The sequence below is a fragment of the Petaurus breviceps genome, unplaced genomic scaffold (assembly GCF_028583685.1).
Source record: "Petaurus breviceps papuanus isolate PSGF00001 unplaced genomic scaffold, PetGlider_PUasm1.0 174, whole genome shotgun sequence".
Taxonomy (NCBI): domain Eukaryota; kingdom Metazoa; phylum Chordata; class Mammalia; order Diprotodontia; family Petauridae; genus Petaurus; species Petaurus breviceps.
The window spans coordinates 68,395,513-68,417,597 of NW_027185761.1; the positions used below are offsets into that span (position 1 = coordinate 68,395,513).

A 22,085-nucleotide genomic window follows, 5' to 3' on the forward strand; every position below is an offset into this window, starting at 1 on the left:
AAAAAGTGGATTCCAATGGGACCCACACTTTCAAGTCAACGTTTCTTTTAGTAGGTGGCTCCCTCTGTCTTGAAGCTCTGACAGGTAGACTATAGAGGAGATGGCCTTAAATACCACAAAGGTAAATAGAGATACATTTCAAAAACAGGGACCTCTGATAAAAAATGTTCATTTAACAGTGCTTACACACAGTATCTTAAAAGAGAAAAGTGTCTGTGACTAAGAAAGGGAGGGAGGGAGGGGGAAAAGGCAGAAAGAAGAGAACTGGAGGGAAAGGGAAGGAGAGGAGCAGAAAAGAAGATATGAAAGGGATAGGAGAAGAGGAAAGGGAAGAAGGGGAAGGGTAGGGGAAGGGGAAGGGAAAGAGGAATCATGCTTAGCAGCACGAGAAACCCAGCTGATACAATGAGGTCTTTATGAGGTCTCTGCTCTAACCCAAACACATTATCCCTTTATAATAAAACCAGAAGCTGTGATCCATGATGGGGATACTTTAAAGAACCTGGTTCCTCTTACCCACCTGACTTCTCAAAGGGGACAATATTCCTTTTCTCAATTGAGGGGAAAACCAGCTTACTCACTTGCAGTTCATCATTCCAGGCTGTGACTGGCTACACAGGTGGGTTTTCAAGGTGAGGTGATTAATGCCTCATATAATCAATAGTGTCTGGCAAATGCTGTTAACACACAAAGTCACACAGACAGATACAGGCAGAGGGACCACATCTCAATCCCAAAGCACCACACTGGAAGAAGTGACAAAAGAATCCAAAGGGCATGCAAAGAAGCCACCACTGAGCAGCTGGAAGACTCCAAAGGGCCACTCACACGCTGCTCAGGGGCATGTGCAACAATAATCGGGCTGCTTACCCACTAAGCACACCAAGAACCAGGTTAAGGACGAAAAATGAGCCAAGGATGATCAGACTAACAAAATACACCCATGGCCATTCCCATCCTATTGCATCATTTACCTGTAAAACGTAAGGAAATTGGTTACAAGTTATCCAGTCACTAAAGAGCAGAGCCCCAGCTGCAGCTGCCACACCCCTCAGGCATTCCCTCCACCAGTCAAGGCTGGCCTGGGCCACTCAACCTTTCCCAATAAAGCCACTTCTGCCCCTGAAACTGAGACTATAGGGAACCAAGAAGTTGGCCTTGTTCTGTACTCCCAGCCCCTTTAGGTGAAAGGGGCACAATCCGTAACAATGGTTACAAAACTGCTCCTTCTATGAAGCCAGAAGGGGCAGACAATGCATAAAACTTCGATTATGAACCACACTGTCAATACATTTTAGTCAATTATCTTTTTTATAACTTTGTCTTCCTAAATGTCAGAGAAAGGCAGTTTTCCTTTGAAAAAACTCAAGAATTTAAGTCTAAATAGAATGAGAGAAGGCAGGTGAACCATTTACTCTACATGCATATACTGTCTAATTTGTTGAATGTGGCACTTTTTCTGAAAGCTCCACTCGATACGGCCCCCACTTAGCAATGCCTGTGTGGTCTTGGCAACTGTCCTTGGGACTCTGCTTTCATGATGAAAGAGGTGTCGCTTACCCGCTCAATACACCAAGTACAAGATTTAGTACGAAAAATGACCCAAAGATGACGAGACTGACAAAATAGACCCAGGGTAACTCAAATCCCATAGCATCATTCATCTGCAAGAAATAAGATGGGCTTAGAGAAGTGGGTTATTACAGAATTTAGTAAGGAAAATTCAGAATCAATATTTAAAAGCTAAAGCTTTATATGAGAGACAGAATTCTACACATTCATCTAAACATTTCCCAAGATTTGAATGAGAGGCAGCAGCAATAGCAGCAAATGCACATTCACTACAACACCCAGCACACACACATAAATGACGAGTGCAACATTCAACTTCCCAAGAAAATCAGACTGTGGACACATGGAAGGACAAAAGAATAGTTTAAAAAAAACTTTCTAAAGGGGATCTGGACTAGCTGGTCAATTTCAGAAAAGGTCCTCTAACCAGACCAAGAAAAAACTGCAGCCTAAGTCCTAAATCGCTTTTGTTGGGGGCTGAATTCCTAACAATGTAATCACTGGATACAAAGATCTGACTGCCAATATCTTATCATTAGGATTTTTTCCTCCTTCTATCTTTCTTTTTCCCTAGCAAGTGCAAATTTAACCTTCTATCTGAAAGGAGGGAAAGGAGAGGGAATGGAACAAGTCTTTCCATAGCCATCTACTATATGCTAGGCACTGTGCTAAGGGCTTTTTACAAACTGGATCTCATTTGATCCTCACAGCAATCCTGTGAGATAGGTGCTGCTATTATCCCTATTTTACAGTAGAAGAAACTGAGGCACACAGGGGTAAGGTGACTTGCCCAGGGCACACAGCTAATCAGTATCTGAGGCTAGATTTGAACTCAGGTCTTCCTGATGCCAGGCCCAGCACTCTGTGCACTGTGGCTGACCCCAGAGGCCTTGAGAATGGCGCTCAGCCTGAAATGCTTAGTAATTGAGGGCCATAATGCCCCACTTCTGGAACTCCCAGATTCTGAAGAAGGATCCCTCAAGGATGTGTTTATTGGGGGCATATTTGAGTCTCTGAAATTTGGTCACATGAAAGAGAAACAGATCTTGCTCTGCTTAGCTTCAGAGAACAGGCCAAAGGACAATTAATGGGGAGAGCGAACCCCAAGTGGATGGGCTGCTTTGGAAAGTAATAGGTTCTCTCTGCCTGGAAGTCTTAAAGTCCAAAGCTTAGATGATCATTTGGTGGACAGAGTGTTGAGTAGGCATTCTTTTCCCCATACATCAGTGCTGAATCAGACAGTCATTGAGGTCCTTGCCAGTTCAGAGTCTATAAAACTCTCCCTATCCTCATGCTGGGTTACTGAAAATATTTAGATTGAACCAAAACTTAAGATTGTGACAAAAATGCAACATTCCTTAAAGGTCAAGTTATACTTGTCAGGGAATTTCCTGAAGATGTTTGGGACTTGTTTTGGTCATATTTAAAAGAAAACCAAGTGACAGATTCCAAGTATCACAAAAAGATATTGAGAATGCCCTAGAAATATTTTTTTCATTCTTCCAAAGAATTCTCTCCCATAGCTCTTCTCCCTGCACATTCTAAGCCATCTGGAATGAAATATCTGAACTATACCTACAAGGAGGGATTCTGGAGGAGAAAGGAACCCTTGAATCCTCATCGATTCTTGGATTTAGAACAGTAGAAGCTAGTGGATCTGAGCCACACAGAGAGAACTGGAAAGTGCTGGATATGGAGACAAAGGGTCTGGGATCAAATTAGCTCAACTAATTAAGCAATGTAACAATGGGCAAGTCACTTCACTTTGGGGGCCTTGGCTTTCCTATCTATAAAGTGAGGACACTGGACGAGATGACCTCTAAGGACACATATCACTCCAATCCATGATCCTGATCACAGATGGTCTGCAAAGTCAGTTCACAAGTATTTATTAAGCTCTTACTGTATTTCCAGGCAAAGTAAATGGAATTATCAATGCTAGGGGCAGAGCAGAGTGCTACTCTCCTCTTCATGATTCGACACTGATACCTTTGGCACCAAACGGAGCAGCTCCTTCAGACCAGCCCCAATCCCATCCTGAATCCTCAAAGTGGTTCCTAGAGCTACCCTGCAACCCAGGACAAAGGCAAATGGACAATGGGTACTTTGAAGCCCAAAACCAAGTGAAAATTCCTGAGGTTGCTGACCAATGTCAAGCAAGAATACGTCCTTGCCTAATATAGGAAATGTTGTCATCAGAAGAGAGGAAACAAACTTTATCAGTATATTAGGCCTAGGTTTATCTAAACATCTGAATCTTCCTGCTGTAAACAGCTTCATTTACCACTCTATACAGTGTAAAGACTGCTTTGCTTGCACCTCTCCCCAAAGTCTCCTACTAGGCATGTGGGGTTTTTTTTAACTTTCCGCTTTCCTTCAGATTTTAGCTCTAAAGCATGGTGCTAATGCATTTTTCCATGTTGGTCAAATAAGGAAAATAACAACCCCAAACAACTCAGCATCTGTTGTTGATGTCTAGGGAAAGGGCATTAAATCCCCTATGAAACACCTGTTTGGACACATGAAAAGTGACATGCTTAATGGAGCTCCTATCAGTCTGCAATACCTCACAGTGGTAATTAAGGTAATGAATGAGTCAGTGCTGAGCCACAACTGTTTATCTAATGAAGTTCAATAAACTAATCTGAGCAGAAAAGTAGAGGGCAGGCCTTCCATATGGGCACTGCTTTGCTGTTTGGTGCAGACCCAATGCAAAGGTCAGAGGCTCAGGGGTAGGAAGAGATACCTATGCCTAGATGGCTAAACCCTAACCCTAGAACTCCAGTGCTCTGGAGTTCTTGTGATTTCCCACAGCTTCCCACACTTGAGCTGTCTTCCTTTCTATATCACATCTTCCTGGCTGGAAAGTATCTCTAATTTTAGGTTCCCACTTTACTAGCAAGGCTGAATAAGAATTCTCTTTCAAAAGATTTCTGGGCAAAGTGCACCATGAATTATCCTTGTACCCATCCCTAGCACCATCCTACAGGACACAGGAAGTGGAAGAGGCAACATGGTACAATGGAAAGAGCTCTAGGTCTTGAGTAAGAAGACCTGTGTGTGAATGCTGGCTCTGCTACCTGCAGCACCAGGGATCCAGGAGAAATCTCAGAAGCTGCCTGACCCTGTCTTCTCATCGTTACAATGAGGGGCTGTGCCAGGTGACTTGTGACACTCTGCACATTCCAAATCTGAAGGAAGGGCTACCCAGCTCCACATGGAAGCCATGGACTCTGAGGACAGGTCAAGACATTTTATTTAGGGACATGGCAGATGCAAGGAGTTATCTTGTTCAACTACACACTTGTAATGGGGGCTTTCTTTTCCTTGCTTTCTCAAGCAGTGGGAGGGGGAGCTGGGAATGTGAATGAAAATGTGTATCTGAAAATAAAATTGAATTTTAAAAAAAAGCTGATGTTAAGACTATGACATGGAGGATTCATATGCCTTTTCCCCATAAGCATCTAGAACCTGGGCTCTTCTAAGAATTTAACATTTAAGAAATACTTTTTACTCAAAAGAGTAGATAACCACGAATTTACCTATTGCTACCAATTGCAAATGGAGACTCTCTCTAACAATGAATCTCTGAGGCTTGTAAATAAGTAGCCCAAAGACCTATGTCTCCTCCAGCTGAGGACAATCTTTCTATCTCCAGATGGTCACATGGCAGCACCTGGGACAGAGTAATACTACTTGATGCCAGCTGTCATTTACAGAGCACACTATGATTTATAAAGCATGTGGGGCACAGTATCTCATTTGATTTTCATAGCAACTCCATGAGCACTTGGGTTTTTTCTGCTTTTTGTCTGTGGAGTGAAAAAAAAATCCTATTCATATCTGATAGTTGTTAGCATAAGTGCTTGGGAGATGGGGGTCTTTTGCCCATATCTGTGGAGACAAGACTTAGACACAAAGCTTTATTCTAAGGTTCCCAGGGATACTGTGAGAGAGAGGCAAAATGAGCTCAAAAGAATTATTTCTGAGCAGCCTCTAAGAGTGGATGTGGGTCATATAAACCCAGAGCAGGGGATCATTACTCATGAGCAGGGCACATATTGTTCCCCCTAGAATAATGGAAGGTCCTTGAATGCAGAGACCATTTCATTTTGGCCTTCACAGGATCAGCCCCTAGCAGAGGGCCCATACACAGAAGACACTCAGTATTTGTTGAAGCATGCTGTGTAATATGTCAGACATCTGAAGAATTGTGTTCAGTTATGAGTAGTACAGCTTTCAAAATAAGCTTTTGACTTTCACAAGCTAGAAAGCGCTTAAAGAAGGCCAACCTCTATAGATCCGTGAAAGGCCTTGAATTCATGCCCTATTTAGAATAGGGATGTGTGGCCCAGAGAAGAGAAGTCTTAGGGTGGGAGAGTGGAAAGGAAAAACAAGGGAACTGACTTCCAGTATTTGAAGTGCTGTCCCCTGGAAGGATGGGACTAGCTTGGCTTGGTTTAAGAAGGTAGAACCAAGGTAATGAGCAGAAGGTGGAAAGAAACAAATGTGAGTTTAATGTAAGGAAGAACTTTGCTAACAATTAGAACTATCCAAAATTCAAGTGGACTGCTTCAGGAGACAGTGGATTCCCATACACATGTCTTCAAACACAGGTTGGATGAGGTCCTTCTGGGAACACTGTAGAGGAAACAGTTTCTCAGATATGGATTAAACTAGATGGCCACTGATGCCATTTCTGACACTAGGATTCTGTGATTCTTGTTATCTCCATTTTACAGATGAGGAATCGGGTCCAAAGAGGTATATGATATATTCATATTTTCCCAGCCAGTAAGTCTGAGAGGCAAGATCAGAGATCAAGTGTTTCCTGACTGATTTTAGCACTCTGGACAGCTCCTGAACTACACAATGATGACTCATACCAAAGGTCAACTGGAGAGGCTTCTTATTGATTTAAAACAATGTTGGACTTGGCATCCCAGGAGTACTTACATGTACTGATTATGAGAACTGCAGAAAAAAAAGAACAACGAGCTTATCAGTTGGAGAGGTCACCCTTGTGCCCAAGCTGTTGGGATGTGAGACCTTTCTGAAGGACTCCATGAGCCAGGTCCTCATTATTATTTTCAATGGGAAAAAATCTTAGTCCTAATTAACCAACACTCCATTGTTGCAAATGTCAAACAGGGAGCACAGGTAAGTTTTCTATAGAGCCTGTGTCACTTTTGGCTCTGAAGAGCCTTTTGGATTTTGGAATGATCTCCCCATACCATGGAAATGATACCTAGAAGAGCTTCATGCTGACCTTATCCATATGTCAAAGTAACCAATGAGTTTTCCTTTTTATGTTCACATGTACCTCACAGGAGTTCCTAAATGTCTGAATCAGAGAAGGCTAAAGTTGGAAGAGGTCAGAGAGGCCATGAAAACAGAGACCCAGAGACATTCGGCAGACTTCCCTACAGGTCACCCAGCCCATAAAGGGGCAGCTGAGATCGAGGTCTCTTTATTCCTGACTTACTGAGGTCTTCCCATTTTGCCATCTTGCCTCTGAGTCTAAAACACTTTCTGTAAATAAAGTCACACTTGTGAGTGGCTCAGGAGCTCACGACTTAAACACATTAATGGTTTTTTGGTTGTTGGTTTTTTTTTTCCACACGGGAGAATTCTTTTGTATCGTGCATAGCCCCGCTGTCCCATCTTTGTCTCTCCTTCATCACTTTCCTCCTTCCAATCCACTTCCCCCACCAGGAGAATGTGTTTGAAAAGTCTAGATTTGAGGACAGTGAGTTTCCTTGAAGTGAACCCATCTATATTTTATTTTTCAAAACCTATACATGACTTTTCATGTGTCTTTGGGAATTAAGGCACATGTGAGCTTGATAAAACACTACAGGGACATATGTAGGATTATTCTACCCAGTGATTATTCCCTCCATTAAAAATGGCATTTAATGCTTAGGCATTCCTCTTTCAGGAAGTATTCAGAAAACTTTACTTATAAATAACAACCAATTCATACTACTGATATAATTAGACGAGTAGAATTAATGGGTCAGGTATGAGACTAGCTTCAGTGAAAAAACAAACATACTAAAATAAAACTAGCTGTGTCCATACTTTTCAACTTGGTTCCGAAGAGGGTATAAAATCCCCTCTGCCCTAGATGCCTCTGGGCTTCCTTGGAGTCGCAGAAAGGTCTTATATGTCATCAAATTCCTTTGGCTAGTTGGACCTAATGTACAACTCAGAGTTCAGAAAGTTAAGGCCTGAAGAGTACCAATAATGGCTGACACTAGTGGGTTTGTACTGAGGGGAGGCTGATTTCCACCTGTTCCTGTGCATCCTTCAAAAAAAATTTCTCTATCTTTGGGAGAAAAAAAAGTAATGAATGATATTAATAATTTTAGGAAGATAAACACTGTTGACAAAAATCAGACCTCCAGCTCATCATTTCAGTAGGACTGGCCACATTTATCCCATGAGTCCAAAAAGAGACTGGAACTTTCTATTAAATCAGGCATTTCTAAGACCTAAGTTTGCTATAGAACCTCACTCTTACACAAGAAGCCATGATGTAAAACAAGGCCTCTGGAAGAAGAGAAGTTAACTTCCAGACCTTAGTCACCTCATCTATAAAATGGGGTTCACAGACTAAATGGGTGGTGTTAAATCCAAATAGAAATGGGAGCCACTAAACTGTAAAGAAGGATTTCTGCAGAACCATTTTGACTTAGAAAACTACACAATAGTATCTATGTTTTATTGTATTTTTATTTATTTTGTTAAATATTTCTCAACTACATTTTAGTCAGGTTTGGGCCACACTTAGTAATTGTATTAGCATGGCTCACAGCATTAATACTTTTGGATTACATGATCTTTCTGGTCCCTAAAAACACTAAAATATCTCAAAGTTGGCCTGATTTTATCACCACCACTACTCCATAATTGTAGGATGAGTTTAGGGAAGTGCGGTAAATGAGTTATAAAAATTAATATATGGTACTTCCCAATTCTGCCAGTTTTTGCGCATTCATCTGCAACACTCTAAAAGGCAAATGAAATTGCACAACATCCAGAGAGTTCAACATGACTTCTCTCACGAGTATGAGACCCCACCAAGTAAAAAGCATAGATCAGGGAACTAAGATCCTTGAATTCCAGACCTTCCTCATCCACAGCATGTCTTGATATAGAGATGGAGCAAATCACCTTAATACTCCATACAGTTTGTCCTTCCCAAGGGATCCAGAGAAAACATGCTGTGATTTCTACACACGGACTGCTCTTCCACAATAAAAATGTCCTTTTAAATAGCAGGTGATACTATCATTATTGTGAAATTATTCACCACAGAATTGTCATATTAACAATAATCATAGTAATTACCATCAATTTAGGCAATACTTTAAAATTTTAGAAGAAATTCTTCCCGCTGCTGCTGGCCCATGGAATTTCCTCTTATCTTCTCTCATTTTATAACTGATTATATTTTCACTGATTGTTGGACAGCAGAAAGCCCACAGTGAAAGAATCAAGGAGAAAGAATGTAACAGGAAGGTCAAAAATCACTCTACTAGTTGAGTAATGTTGCATCAGTAATGAAGATTCACCTTGATGACCGAGGGAGTTAACCAACCAGCCAACAAGTAATTTGTTAAACCTATGCTAGGCAGATACAAAAGTGAGACAGTCCCTGCCCTTAAGGAGCTTACATTCTACTAGAAAATTCAGCCAAGTAAAAACCATTAGTTTTGTCTTTAAGTGAAATGTAAAATTAAAAAAAAGGGTTGTTGTTTTTTTCTAGGGCATTCTCTAGGTAGGGTCCTGGTTTCAGTGTCTGGCTGGAGTGAGTCTAGCAGAACATCTAGCTTCTTCCTTGTGACTATGGGTCATGGAGTTTATTAGGAATCTCATGAAGAGAGTGTGACTAAGATCTCAGAAGGCTGCTAACTAGAAAGCAGGCCCTGCCCTAAGGAAACCTTTCTCCACTGGTCTGGCCTAATTCTTCATCCAAAACACAGGTGTCTTCAGCAGCCACATTCTCGATTCAACCAAAAGAAAGCAGTTTAGATTCCTCCCTAGACACACTTATCTACATTTTAGGGGTTTCTTTGGAAATGTAAATGATAGAAAACAAACTGACACACAAGACATACACACAATCTCAGACACGCTTCCAAGATAATTTAGAAAGAGAGACAAAGAAACATGCTGAATGATGCTTAAACCACGTTTATCAAATTCGACCTAAACTTTAGAGAGAATATTCTTTTAGGGATTCACCTTCTAAATATATACATTACCCTCATTGCTGGCCTTCAGGTGAGTCAAAGGGAGTATGTATCCAAGATTCTTTGCTGCATCTTAAAGAGGCCTTTTTACTGGCTTAGTGAAGCAAGACCCTTTAGAAAAGTCATGTCATAATATCTCGGCTGTGACAATGCTGAGGGCTCTGTGCCTTGCTGGAAGATGTTGCTCCTTCATTTGAAGGCCTCTGATCTATAGCAATGCCTATTCACAAAGGTAACTGCCCACTAAATGCCTTCTAGTAATTGGGGATTGGGGCCCTGGTTAATTCCACTTGGACTAAAATGGGTCTGTGGTTTAGTCTCTTCTGTATCAAGGAATAAAAGAACACAAAAATCATAGGACTTTGATATCTCCCTTCCAATTTCAGGAAAAATTGTGTTGCCACTGTGTTGGCTTTGCTATTCCTAGTGATTTGGGCGGTAGCAGAGGTGGTGGTGATAATAATAAAACTGACACATGGAGCTGGCCCAACCAAGCGCAAGAGTGAGAAGGCCTCCAAAGCCGCCAAGCCTTGAGGATTACTCCACTTCACAGGCCTTGGAGCAAACTCAGAGGCCAAGCTTCTCTGCCCAAGGTTTTGGAGCTCCTGAGAGAAGGAGAACCTGAGACTATGCTGAGCAAAACTACAATAATCTCGAAATGCAAAGGGAAATGTAATGAAATAACACATCTGGAGTACAAAAAGAAACTAATGGAAAAGGAGAAAGGAAGGAGGCTCTACTTCTCTCCTGTTTTAATCCTGTCCCATTTCGAGAGCCCAGAGAACTCCTCTAAAGGAAGGAAGGACAAAGAGTATTTCTCCCCACAAGCTCTAGGCAGCTGCAGCAGGCCAGCCCTGGCAGCCCTCTGCAGCACCAGGAAAGGGGGGAGGGAAAAGGTCCCAAGTGGTGGCACATCCAGGGGAGAGAAGAGCCAGTCAGCACACTTGCTCATTAAGGAACAGGGCCTAAGCAGGCATTCCCCTGCAAGCATGTTGGTATAGGGAATTTGGAAGGAGCAGTGGGAGACCTACAGACCTAAAAATGTAACTATAAGTAGCAGACATACCTTCATTATCTAAAACCAAGAATCTCATGGCATGAGCAATGAAGAGCATCCATTCCTCTTCCTCCTCATACTCTCCTAAGGCCCCTTTTCCATCAGTCTCTCCAGTGTACTTTATGTGACATGCTAACAAACCAGAAATCATCCAAGCAAGGTCAAGCAACAAATCACCCAACTACTTACCCAGTACAACACATCTGTCCAGCCTTCCATAGTAATACATTGGAAAACAGTAAGCATTGCAAAGGCAAAATTATCAAAGTTGGTAATGCCTCCATTTGGTCCAACCCATCCACTTCTACATTCCGTGCCATTGGCGGTACACTGGCGCCCATTCCCTGAGAACGCACAAGGTGCTGGGTCGTCTTCAGCTAAGATATCTGCAAACAAATCCAAAGGGCATCAGCATCCTGGAAGTGGGGCAAAAATAGTGCAATGCAGAAGCAGAGAGCAAAGGCAGTTCCTAAATCCTCTTAGCAGGCTGTGAATGACCATCCCAAAGGAGGTGTGTCTTAGAGAGGGAGGCAGAGGGGAGCTTTTGTTTCTGTCACCTCCCCTTCACAGTTGTTCAGGGTCTCACACCACTTCGTGGCAACAACCCAAGCATCTCCCAGACTTCAATCCCATAGTCCAAACATTTTCCCATCATCAAAACTTACCTGTTCTGAGTCTTAGTCCTCCCAATGTCCCGTTCAACAGTAGTTAATCTGACCAACTAATCTAAACTGCTTATAATCATTTAAAGATATTCTTTACAGAAAATATACCTACAATTTAAAAGAAGCATTCAATGCCTTAGTCCAAAGGAACTGATGGCAGGATCAGCAAGAGATATGTGGGGGGAAAGGGCTTAGGAGAAAGTACAAGGATAGCCTTCACCCTCCTTCAGACCTCAGAAGCTGGAGGGAGTGACTGAATCTGAATCTCAAAGTGTTGTGAGGCAAACGCATAAAAGGGTATCACAAAAAAGGGTCTCTATCAGCTCGCAGTTACAGAAGAGCAATACACGGAGGTACATACTCTAATTAGCTGATACTAATGATGAGCTCACAAGATGCACGCTCAACTGGATGCCTGCTTTGGTTCCCTCTCAGCCTTATCCTCCAGAACAACCAAGGCTTTCTCAACTGGATGAAAGTGACAGCGCATTTTTAATAGGACAGTTGTCATTCTCATTACTTACCTGTATCAGTGAAAAAACAAGATTTGTGCATTTTCCCAATAAAAAGTTCCAATCCTATAATAGCATAGATTATGATTACAAATAATACCAAAAGGGCAATGTGGAGGAGGGGAACCATGGCTTTTATAATGGAATTCAGGACAACTTGTAAACCTAGGAAAGAGAGAGAAAAATAGACTGCTTATGGGCTTGGAAGAGACTCCATGAATAATGTTTCCAGAGGGTGCTCCACCCTTGATCATAACAACCTGAGAAAATAGGATCTTTATCCATTGATGATGACAATATACTGAAGTTAATACATAATGAAATATATAATACACACACATATATATTTAAGCTAACTTACAGGTCCAAATTTCTATTTCATTAAATATAAATATCTGAAAAGACAGAAATTTAAATATCTAAATTAGGATGAATAATATTATTCAATCCCTGCATTTTACAAGTGAATAAACAGAGAGAGAGATTTTGTGCAGTTTGACTCCCTCCCAAGCAGCTGATGACCTCTTCCTTGCTGACTCTGACGGCTGATTCTCAGTCTTCATCTTCTTTGAGCCTTTGATGTATAACTGACCACTACCAACTCCTACCTACTCCTCCAGCCCTCAGGGCTCTCCTCTGGTTCTTCTCCTTATCTCCTTTGCTGGGTTGATTTTCACATCCTCGTCCCCTAACTATGGGCACTCCCAAGGCCTTGGGCACTTTTTCATTCTCTCTATACAATGTGGTGTAGAAGATGTCAGATCTGGAGTCAGGAAGATCACATTTAAAATACATTTCTGATACTTATGGGGCAACATGGGTAAGTGAAGGCACCTCCCTCAGTCTTAGCTTTCTCATATGTAAAACAGAGGCAATAATACCTACATTACCTACTTCATAGAGTTGTTGTGAGGCTCAAAAGAGAACATGAGTGCAGAAAAATTTGTAAACTTCAAAAGGATATACATGTCATTATCATTCTTATTATAGTTAACCTTGTTAGGTTCAATTATTATCTCATTTAAATAACTTCCAGATCTATCAATCTGGCTCAGGTAGGCTGAGCTACAGTCCCCCATCACTGGCTGGACATCTCTAGATGTCTGAACCACAAGCATCTCAAACGTGTCCAGAATGAAACTCCATCATCTTCCCTCTCCTAAAACCAACCTTCCATTTTGATAGAGTCTACCACCCTTCAAACCATTTCTGGGCAGGCCTGGAGGGTGTGGGGGGGAGCAGGAGAGGAAGAAAGCAAGTACAGTCACACGAATTGGGTAACATAGAAAAGGAGTGAACAACTGATGGCTTTGAGCAGGAACAGACTATGATCGGATCTGTGATTTTGGAAGATTAATCTGGTCCTGTGGTATTGAGAAAGAATTAGAAATATTAAATCTAGAGGCAGTTAGGGAGCTATTACAATAGTACAGTAAGAGGTAAAAAGGCTGAACTAAGGTGGCGACTGTAGAAATGGGAAGAAACAGAAGGATAAAAAGATATTACAAAGGATGAATCAACAGAACTTGGAAGTTGAGAGGTTGTTAGGAATAAAGGATGGGAAGAAACAGATTTCATGTGTAGGTGAAAAGATGATAATACCATTAACAGAAATAAGGCAGTCAAGAGGAGAAGCTGAGGGGGGAAGCAGCCCTTTGGTAGAAAGATGATGAATTGTGTTTTTGACATTTTGAAATTGAGGTTCTAGGAAGATATTATACTATAAAAGCATAACAAACAACTGAGAATTCAAGGTTACTACCTGAGAACAAGACTGGGCATACTCTCAGTTGCTTTCAAAGGGAATATCTTCCCACTCCTCCCCTAAGGTTGAACTGAAACTGGACTGGTTCACAAGATGCGGAGTCCCTAGAACAGTTCCTCGTTCACATAACTACTTTTCGAGAGAGCCACTTATCTCTCTTGGTGCTTTCTATTCCAAATCATCACTGACAAATTTGAAACCTGACCCGAATAGACCCACCAACCACCAACTCTAAGGTCTAGGAAAGAAAGAGAACCTACTGGGCACGCCCGATACTAGCCGAAGTGGTCTCAGCACTCGAAAGGCGCGAAGGGCTTTGACATCAAAACCACCTGATTTGCCACTAGAGTGGTTACCTCCTTCTGTTTCTTTGGTTAATTGTTCCAAAATTACACTAAACAATCTGAAAGAAGAGGAGAGAGAGAAACATTAAATTATATTACCTGGAGAGGTAAACCACAATTATTTTCAGACAAGGGCTAATTCCCCAAGACTGCAACTTAAATAAGGAACATCTGTAAGAGCACACACAAAAGGGTCCTAGGGAGAGCTGTGTGTTGTGACCCTCTACTCAGAACTGTTCTCACCTCAAAAACAAGGAGAACTGAGTGTGAACCCCCCGCCCCCCACTTTTCAGGATCCATCTTCATTTCCATTTCTTCCCCACCTAAACCCACAATAGCACTTCATCAAAGAATTGCAGGGATGCTGAACTGAAAGGGACCTGAAGTTTCACCTAATTCAACCTCTGTATGTCAGAGCAGAGGAAACCAAGGCTCTGAGAGGGAATGTGACTCACCTCATTTCTAGAAGACTCGGTACAACTACTGACAATAATTGTCCAATTTCTCCAAGAATGATCTCAAGGCTCTCATATTAGGGAATGGCAATCTTTTTTTTTTTTCACATCACAAGTTGTTCATCTGATATATCTGTGTAGGAACTCAGTGGCCTCAAAGAATTCAATGTTTCTTGGAAGTTTTCCATAATTCAAGTATTTCTTTAGTTAATTAATGAGACGCTGGCATGCTGAATTCTTTACCTATCAAGCTTACTCACTGGAAGGACAGGGCTCAACTGAACTTCAGGTACTAGACCTATATCCACAGGGTGAGTCTAATTTTCTAGATATAAGGCCGGGAGGGTGAAGGAGTGAGAGAACCAAGTTACTCATCATGGTTCAGGAGAAAAACTACTGCAGCAGAAGGCCTGAAAGCTAGTTCCAGGCATGGCTCTATTGGTAATAGCCACGGGACTTTGGTCAGGTCAATTAGCTTCTGTGAGCCTTCATTAACTCAACTACAACGTTGTGTTTGTCCTTTGTTTTCAGCGAGGACCGCAGCGTCAGGGACACGATGAGGTGACTTGCAGCTGACTTTGACTTGAGTGCGAGAGGGCTGTGCAAGGTCACTTTCTCCTCCAGAGCCAACTCAATTATAAAACGGGAATATTAATATCCTGTCTCCCTGGTGGTTATAACAATAAAATGAATGGGAATTTTGGAAATGAAGTACTTCAATAGAGTAAAACACTAGTATAAATGATCATTACTCCCATTTTCTAGCTGCCTAATGGAAATCTAAGGAAAGAGTGAACACAGCAAAACTGGATATCTAGTAAGAGAATCCAGATCTGCATCCTTCATGTGGAGTTTTGCATAACCATCTGCCCGAGGCAACCTGAGGACTTCCAAGCCTATACCTGGAAGAAAATGGGGGAGTGTTTCTTCCTGTTTTTATGTTGTTTTATGATGATTTATAGGATGTTTTATGATGATTTTCACATCTTCACACTAATATCCTATTTGCCCATGTAGACATGAAGCCCTCTGATTAAAAAAGCAAAACAAAACTTTCTTTTGTCCATCCGCCTAACAACCTCAAGAGGGCATCTGCTCACCACTGCTGCACCTATGTAATCCTGGCCTTCTGAGAGTCCAATCTTAACATTCTGGAAAGATAAGGCAGTGGAAAGCCTCTGAAAACAGTATGTGTGTGTCTGTATTTGCACTCATATGTGTGGAGAAAGTAAGTGTTCTGATGGTCATTGACTGGTCCCACTAGTATCTCATACCTGACTGCAAAACCGACTGTTGTAATACATGAGTCTCCCTGCATGGAATAAGGTCATCACGACTTACAGGAAGTTTGGTGACACACATGAGACCACTGTAACCCTCGAAGATAACAGTACAAGGTGATCTACATCTAGACCAAGGAATGGTCAAGCACCCCTGTACACCCTGGCAGACATAACTGCAAGGAGGCAACGTTGGTGGTAAAGATTAATTATTAGGCCCAAGAAAGCACAGAGAAGGGAAGGGTATCATCTCACAAAGTGGCCCCTAGGGCAGCTATTTCCTTCTCTGATAGAGGCTACTTTGCCAGTCAGAGTTCCACAAAGTAATAAATGAACTGAAGACCTGCAGGCCTCCTTTAACTCAGTTCCTCCTTAGGGTCCATGAGATGATCTGTGGAGCATGCCTGTCTCTCTGCATTTTCTGGTTTATTTCATCTAAAGCCAGGCATTTCATATTATTTAAGCGTTCTTTGTTGTTAAATTTAACGTATGGCCAAGTCCCCCATAAGTTAGCAGAAAACAATTTATAGCCTAAGTGAAATGATGGTAAAGCAGTCAAGTATCACACTAGCTGGAAGACATTTTTTTTCTTTTTATTCAACAGAAAGATAAGTATTAGCAGCCATCCTCATTACAGCCGAGTTCCCAGAAAGGCCGGCACATTGGAGAGTCACAGCCAGATTAAATCTTGGATAGGGATTGCCTTCACAGAGCACTCATTGGGGGACTCATTAAAATGATATCAAATTTCCAACAAGTTCCCACTAGGAGACTAACAGGCCGGCTATTTTTTTTTTAACTCATGTCAAGTCAGGCTCCTAATACATATGTAGGGAAAAATTCAACATCTATTTCCACTCTACCTTCCCCAGAAAGCCCACCTCAAAACAAACAAACAAAAACAAAACAAAAAAAAAAACAGCTTCACACCAATTCCTCTTTTCCATACAGTTCCCCAAATATAAATGACTTACCCTACTATTACTATTACAAAATCCAGCAAATTCCATCCATTCCTAACATAAGCATTAGGGTGTAACAATAATCCATAGGCTATAATCTTCAAAAATGTTTCAACTGTAAAAATGATCAGGAAGGCATATTCTACTTTTTCCTGTTAGGGAAGGGGAAGAGAAAAGAAGAGGGAGAGAGAGATGAAAACAACAATTATCACCAAGACTTTAAATAAACATAATCCACTCAACAAGTACCCCCACTTTTGTGTGCCAAGAAGGTATTTTTACTCTTAGACAACAAATATTGCTTTTATTTTGAGCATCCAAGTAGCAAATGTACTCAATTCCAAATGACCTAAATGAACTTAAGCCATCTATACTGATAAATTAACTATGAAAGGAGCTCTCTGGGATAGAATGGGCATCCCTGAGTTTTCACATATTTATATTATAAAGATGGAAATGTTTCTTCATCTTTCAATCTGAGTATAGAAAAACACAGGGATAAATTTATTTCAGAGCCATGTTTTGTAATAATGTCCTTTAAAAGAAAGTAAGATCATAGGATAATAGACCTGGAGCTGGAATGGACCTCAGAGGTCACACAGGACAATCCTTTCATCTTTCATCAGATAAGAAAAGTGGGAGGCCCTTGAAAGTTAAATGACTTGTCCAGGATCACACAGGGAGTAAGCAGCTGAACCAGGATTTGAACTCAGGTCCACTGTCTCCAAATCAACCATTTTCTCCACTGGCAGGCAGCACCTGTTCCCTTTGCCAGAAGGGTTAAATTATACTTCTGAGTGAAAGGCCACAATGAGCCTTCCCACCAGCAGACCTGAGAAACCCACAACCCTCCATGTCATTTATACACTCCCTTCTACTCTGAAGAATATACATGTGCCATCCTTGTACCTGTGACAGTCCTCACCCTCCCAGTCACAGACATTCAGCTAGAAAGATCTGGCACAATCGGATAAATCCAATGAAATATGATGAGAGAAAGACGCACTAGTGACTAGGAGATGAGGAGAGACCTGAAGGAAGAGAAGTTTTCTAAGGGGAACCTGGGTTTCTAGCTGAGCTGGGGCATTCATTCCACAGGAGACCACCCTGCTTGGTGGAGAGACACTGACACAATCAATGCTGATAAAGATGCATTGGAAGTGCTGAAGAGACATTTCTTTCTTTTCTTCTTTGAAAAAAGACATGTTGTCCTAGACTCTGTCTAGGTTGAACTCCAGGAATGTGGGGGGGGGGGAAAGAGAAATACTTTGGAAGCTACAGACAAGTATCTGGGTGCCCATGTCCCAGATTTCCAGCATGCCTCCCTATAGACTTCAGAGAATTTCCCTTGGATCAGATCAATGCCTTTCTCTTTAGACGCAAGATTTCACTCCTGTTTAAGGAGCCAATTTACTCTAGTCTATCTTCTAATATGTTTGAATCTATAGGATTCTGATTTTTGTTAACTAAATGCTTGAATAAGTAAATTGTCTTGGTATTCATTATTTGTGATGTTCTTACATGTAACCAGCATTTGGCAAGAAGAAGCCAATCTGATGGGTGTGATTTTGGAACAACCATCTCCCTTAAAACTAATTAGGAAAGAAGATTTTTGTTCTGAACCAACCATGCCCTAAACCAGCAATGTCTGAGGGAGATTACCCCTCGGAGACTGGAAAAAAAGTGTGGCCAACCCCAAGATACATAAGAGACAGACATTAAGAGGGAATACATTTTAGGCAAAAGGGACAGAGATGGGAGATGGCTTGCCCATTTGGTTGAAATGGAAAGTATGTGAAGGGGAGCAATGCTAAATGAGTCTGGAAAAGTAGGCAGAAACCTGATTACAAAGGGCTTTACATGCCAAGCTAAGAAGTTTGCTGTCACAGAGTCATTTAACACTGATAAAAGGGGTCTGAATTATGCAAGAGTCTTTTACTAAAAAGAAGCTATTTACAGAGTAAGAGAAAAAACTCTTAAGCAGAGACTTTTCTTTGAAGTTTTGTCAGGACTTATACAGTGTCTGTCCCTGACCTAGGAAAGTTTATCTTCATTTCTCCATGGGATACTTCTTTCTATGTCTCTCCTTCCAATGTCCTAATACTTTATAGGCACTCAATCACCTCAATATTTCACATTATTAATCTGACTCCAATTCAGCTGAATTTAACAGACACTAACTGAGTGTATGCTATGTGAGGCACTAGAAAATAGGAGAGCCAAAGATAATAAGGCTATGTGAGAATTCAAAGAAGGAACTTTGAACTGTGTCTGGGAAAGGAAGAAATGGGTTTATAGGAAAGTTTTTAGGAAGAAGTGGCATTTGGATTAAACTTTGAAAGATTGATAGCATTTTTATAGGAGGGTAGGGAAGGAGGGCAAGGAAGTATTGATAGCATTTTATAGGAGGGTAGGGAAGGAGGGCAAGGAAGTATATTCCAAGCATAAAGGGTAGCTGGGTAAGAATAAAAGCATGAAGATGGGAAAGCAGAAATTTGGAATAAAAAATATTCCAGACAGTCTGCCCAAAGTATGTAAAAAGGAAGAGCATGAAAGAAGTCTGAAAAGGTCATATGAAGCCAGATTGGGGAAAACACTAAACGGTCATCTAAAAAGTTGGGACTTCATTTGGCAAATGATGAAGAATCACCAAAAAAATTTTTTTGATGTCACAGGGCAGTGACATGAGTGGACTTACGTATGTGGGAAACTGATCTGTCAGTAACGTGTGACAGGAATTACAAGAAGAAAGAAAGTAGAGGCATGAGGACCAGGGGAGATTAATATCTTCATGCAAGGTGAAGAGGGTGGCAGAAATAGAAAAGAAGGGTTGAATGCAAGAGCTTTTTTCGGGTAGAACTGCAAGCACTAATATTTTTAAAAATATATCAAACTGATAAGAAAACAAAAGGAACAAAAACCACTTACATGAAGTTCACCCAATGAAAAGTTCACAGCTTATTTTAAAAGGAAAGGGCAAAAGGACTCATATGCCAGCTATTTATCTAGCCCTCACTTTAATTACATACACATGTACACACACACACACACACACACACACACACACAATGTGGAAATTATACCTTGAAAAATGTAACCACCAAGGAAAATGCAATTTTTAAATGTTACTTTTTGTACATTTTAATGTAATTTTAAATTTTCAGCACTATACACTGATTTTTTCTTCGTGGAGCTTTGGCAGTATTTCTACAGTGTATTCCTACTATCTCACAATTCATGGCACACAGTGCACAATTCATAAATGTTTGTTGAATGTGTAACCACATGCTTCTCCATTTCCCTCAGTGCAGCACTGATTTTTCTTTCTTCAGAGACTTGTATCGCGTGTCTTGAAACCTTATCACGGCACAGGCAGGAGGCTAGAAAAACAGAAAAGCTTCCACAATCTTTCTCTAAGGTATCTTTGTGGAACAGAGGTAACAAGGTTACAAGAGCCAAGGATAGATAAGCTTTTTGAGAATAGGCTCCCCCATGATGGAAAGGCTTCAAGTATTGCCCCAGCAACAGATGGAGTCTACACTCTGAGGGCCAACCTAAGAAAACAAGGAGGGCCCATCACCAACAGGCCACACACTTAGTGAGGAATTTTTTTTTTTGTTATTTTGGAGCAGGGAAGGAAGGGCAATTGGGGCTGACTTGCCCAAGGTCACATAGCTAGTAAGTGTTAAGTGTCTGAGGCCGGAATCTGAACTCAAGTGCTCCCGACTCAAGGGCTGGTACTCTATTCACTGCACCACCTAGCTGCCCCCAAAGAAATTCTTTACTATAGCAGCCCATGGAACAAAATATACAAAATAAATACCAATTAAGTTCTGGTGTGAGACAGGTGCAGATCATTTAAAAGCAGGAAGAAATCAGGAGAGGCTTCTTTTACAGATGGTGGTGTTTGAAGTGAGTCTTGAAGAAAGCTAAGGACTCCAAAGGATAATCGAGCAGGGGTTCTTAATCTGGGATCCATGAACTTGATTTTTGGGTTATTTTCTATTTTGATAACTGTATTTCAATAGAATTAGATTCCTTGGTAATTCTATGTATTTTATTTTGTGCATTTAAAAACATTCTTCTGAGAAGGGGTCAACAGGCTTCGCCAGAATGACTGTCAAAAAACAAAAAAGATAAAGGCATGGAGAAAAAAAAGAGGAACAGAAATAGAAGAGGAAGATGGAATGTTCTGTACAGGGAACAGCAAGTAGTTCCATCTCACTAGAACACAGAGTGCATGAATGGCAGTAATTTGAAATTGCTATAGGAGGATGGCCTGAATGAATGACTAAATAAAAATGGAAAAACATTTATTAAGCACCCATGTGATATTTCTGTTAACAAAAATATAAAAGTGAGACTGTCTCTAACCTCAAGGAGCCTATATTACACTGGGGGTGAGACAGAAGCAAAAAGTATTTGGGTTTAGGGGCTAAACTTGAAAGAGGTTAACAGTTGGGGGAAGGAGGCCAGGCCTAAGAAACCAGACATCCTGAGTGTGATCATAAAGCAGTCAACGCTCACGTCCCACATGGTACAGTAGAAGAAACACTGGCTTTGCACCTGGAGGATTTGGCTCCATTGCCACCTCTAACACAAACAGAGAAGGGGGGTGAGTTTGGGAGAGAAGACAGTGAGTCACCTTTATTGCATTTTATTTTTCAATAGTATTTTATTTTTCCCCCAGTTACAGTCCGTTTTTACAAGATTTTGAGCTTCAAATTTTTCTCCCTCCTTCCTTCCCCTCCCTTCTTCTAAAAATTGTGGGCACTTTGATATATTCTACACAAGTGTTATCATGTAAAAATATTTCCATATTAATCACAGTTATTGTCTGCATTTTAGATGCCTGTGGAATCACAGGCAAGTGAGGATGCAAGACTACAGCAAAAGAAAGGTGGCGGCTGGATATAAAGACAGTCAATGAACCCGTGGGAGTGGACAAGATCACCAAGAAAACATAAAGAAGCCTCCAACAAGGACAGCAACCCAAAGTGGTGACGGCGGAGACCAGACCAGGCCCTGAACAGCTCCCCCGCAATGTCCCCAGGGGGCGCCCAGACCCGAGGCTCTCACTGCCTTCGGGCAGCCTCTCCCACTCCGGGACATCGCCCATCCTAAGGAAGCCTCCCAACGTCCGGTCAACAGGGCAACGTGACCGCAGCAGACCTGCCGAAAGAAGGCGGGGCCGCGCGGGGACCCCCCCCCC

The 22,085-nt window shown here is 41.5% G+C and overlaps 2 protein-coding genes across 2 annotated transcripts in view; one reads left to right on the forward strand and one right to left on the reverse strand.

The window, feature by feature from the left end:
- The window catches only part of CACNA1D (calcium voltage-gated channel subunit alpha1 D), a 368,515-nt gene that overhangs the window by 183,186 nt on the left and 163,244 nt on the right, over window positions 1-22,085 (reverse strand). The window contains exons 4-8 of the mRNA XM_069084375.1: window positions 16,886-17,025; window positions 14,093-14,235; window positions 12,080-12,232; window positions 11,080-11,276; window positions 1,561-1,664 (exon numbers count right to left, since the gene is read on the reverse strand). Of these exons, the coding sequence (XP_068940476.1) occupies window positions 1,561-1,664; window positions 11,080-11,276; window positions 12,080-12,232; window positions 14,093-14,235; window positions 16,886-17,025 (737 nt within the window). The remainder of the gene's footprint in view (window positions 1-1,560; window positions 1,665-11,079; window positions 11,277-12,079; window positions 12,233-14,092; window positions 14,236-16,885; window positions 17,026-22,085) is intronic.
- Window positions 1-22,085, forward strand: part of TKT (transketolase) — a 495,005-nt gene that overhangs the window by 74,171 nt on the left and 398,749 nt on the right. The window lies entirely within an intron of this gene.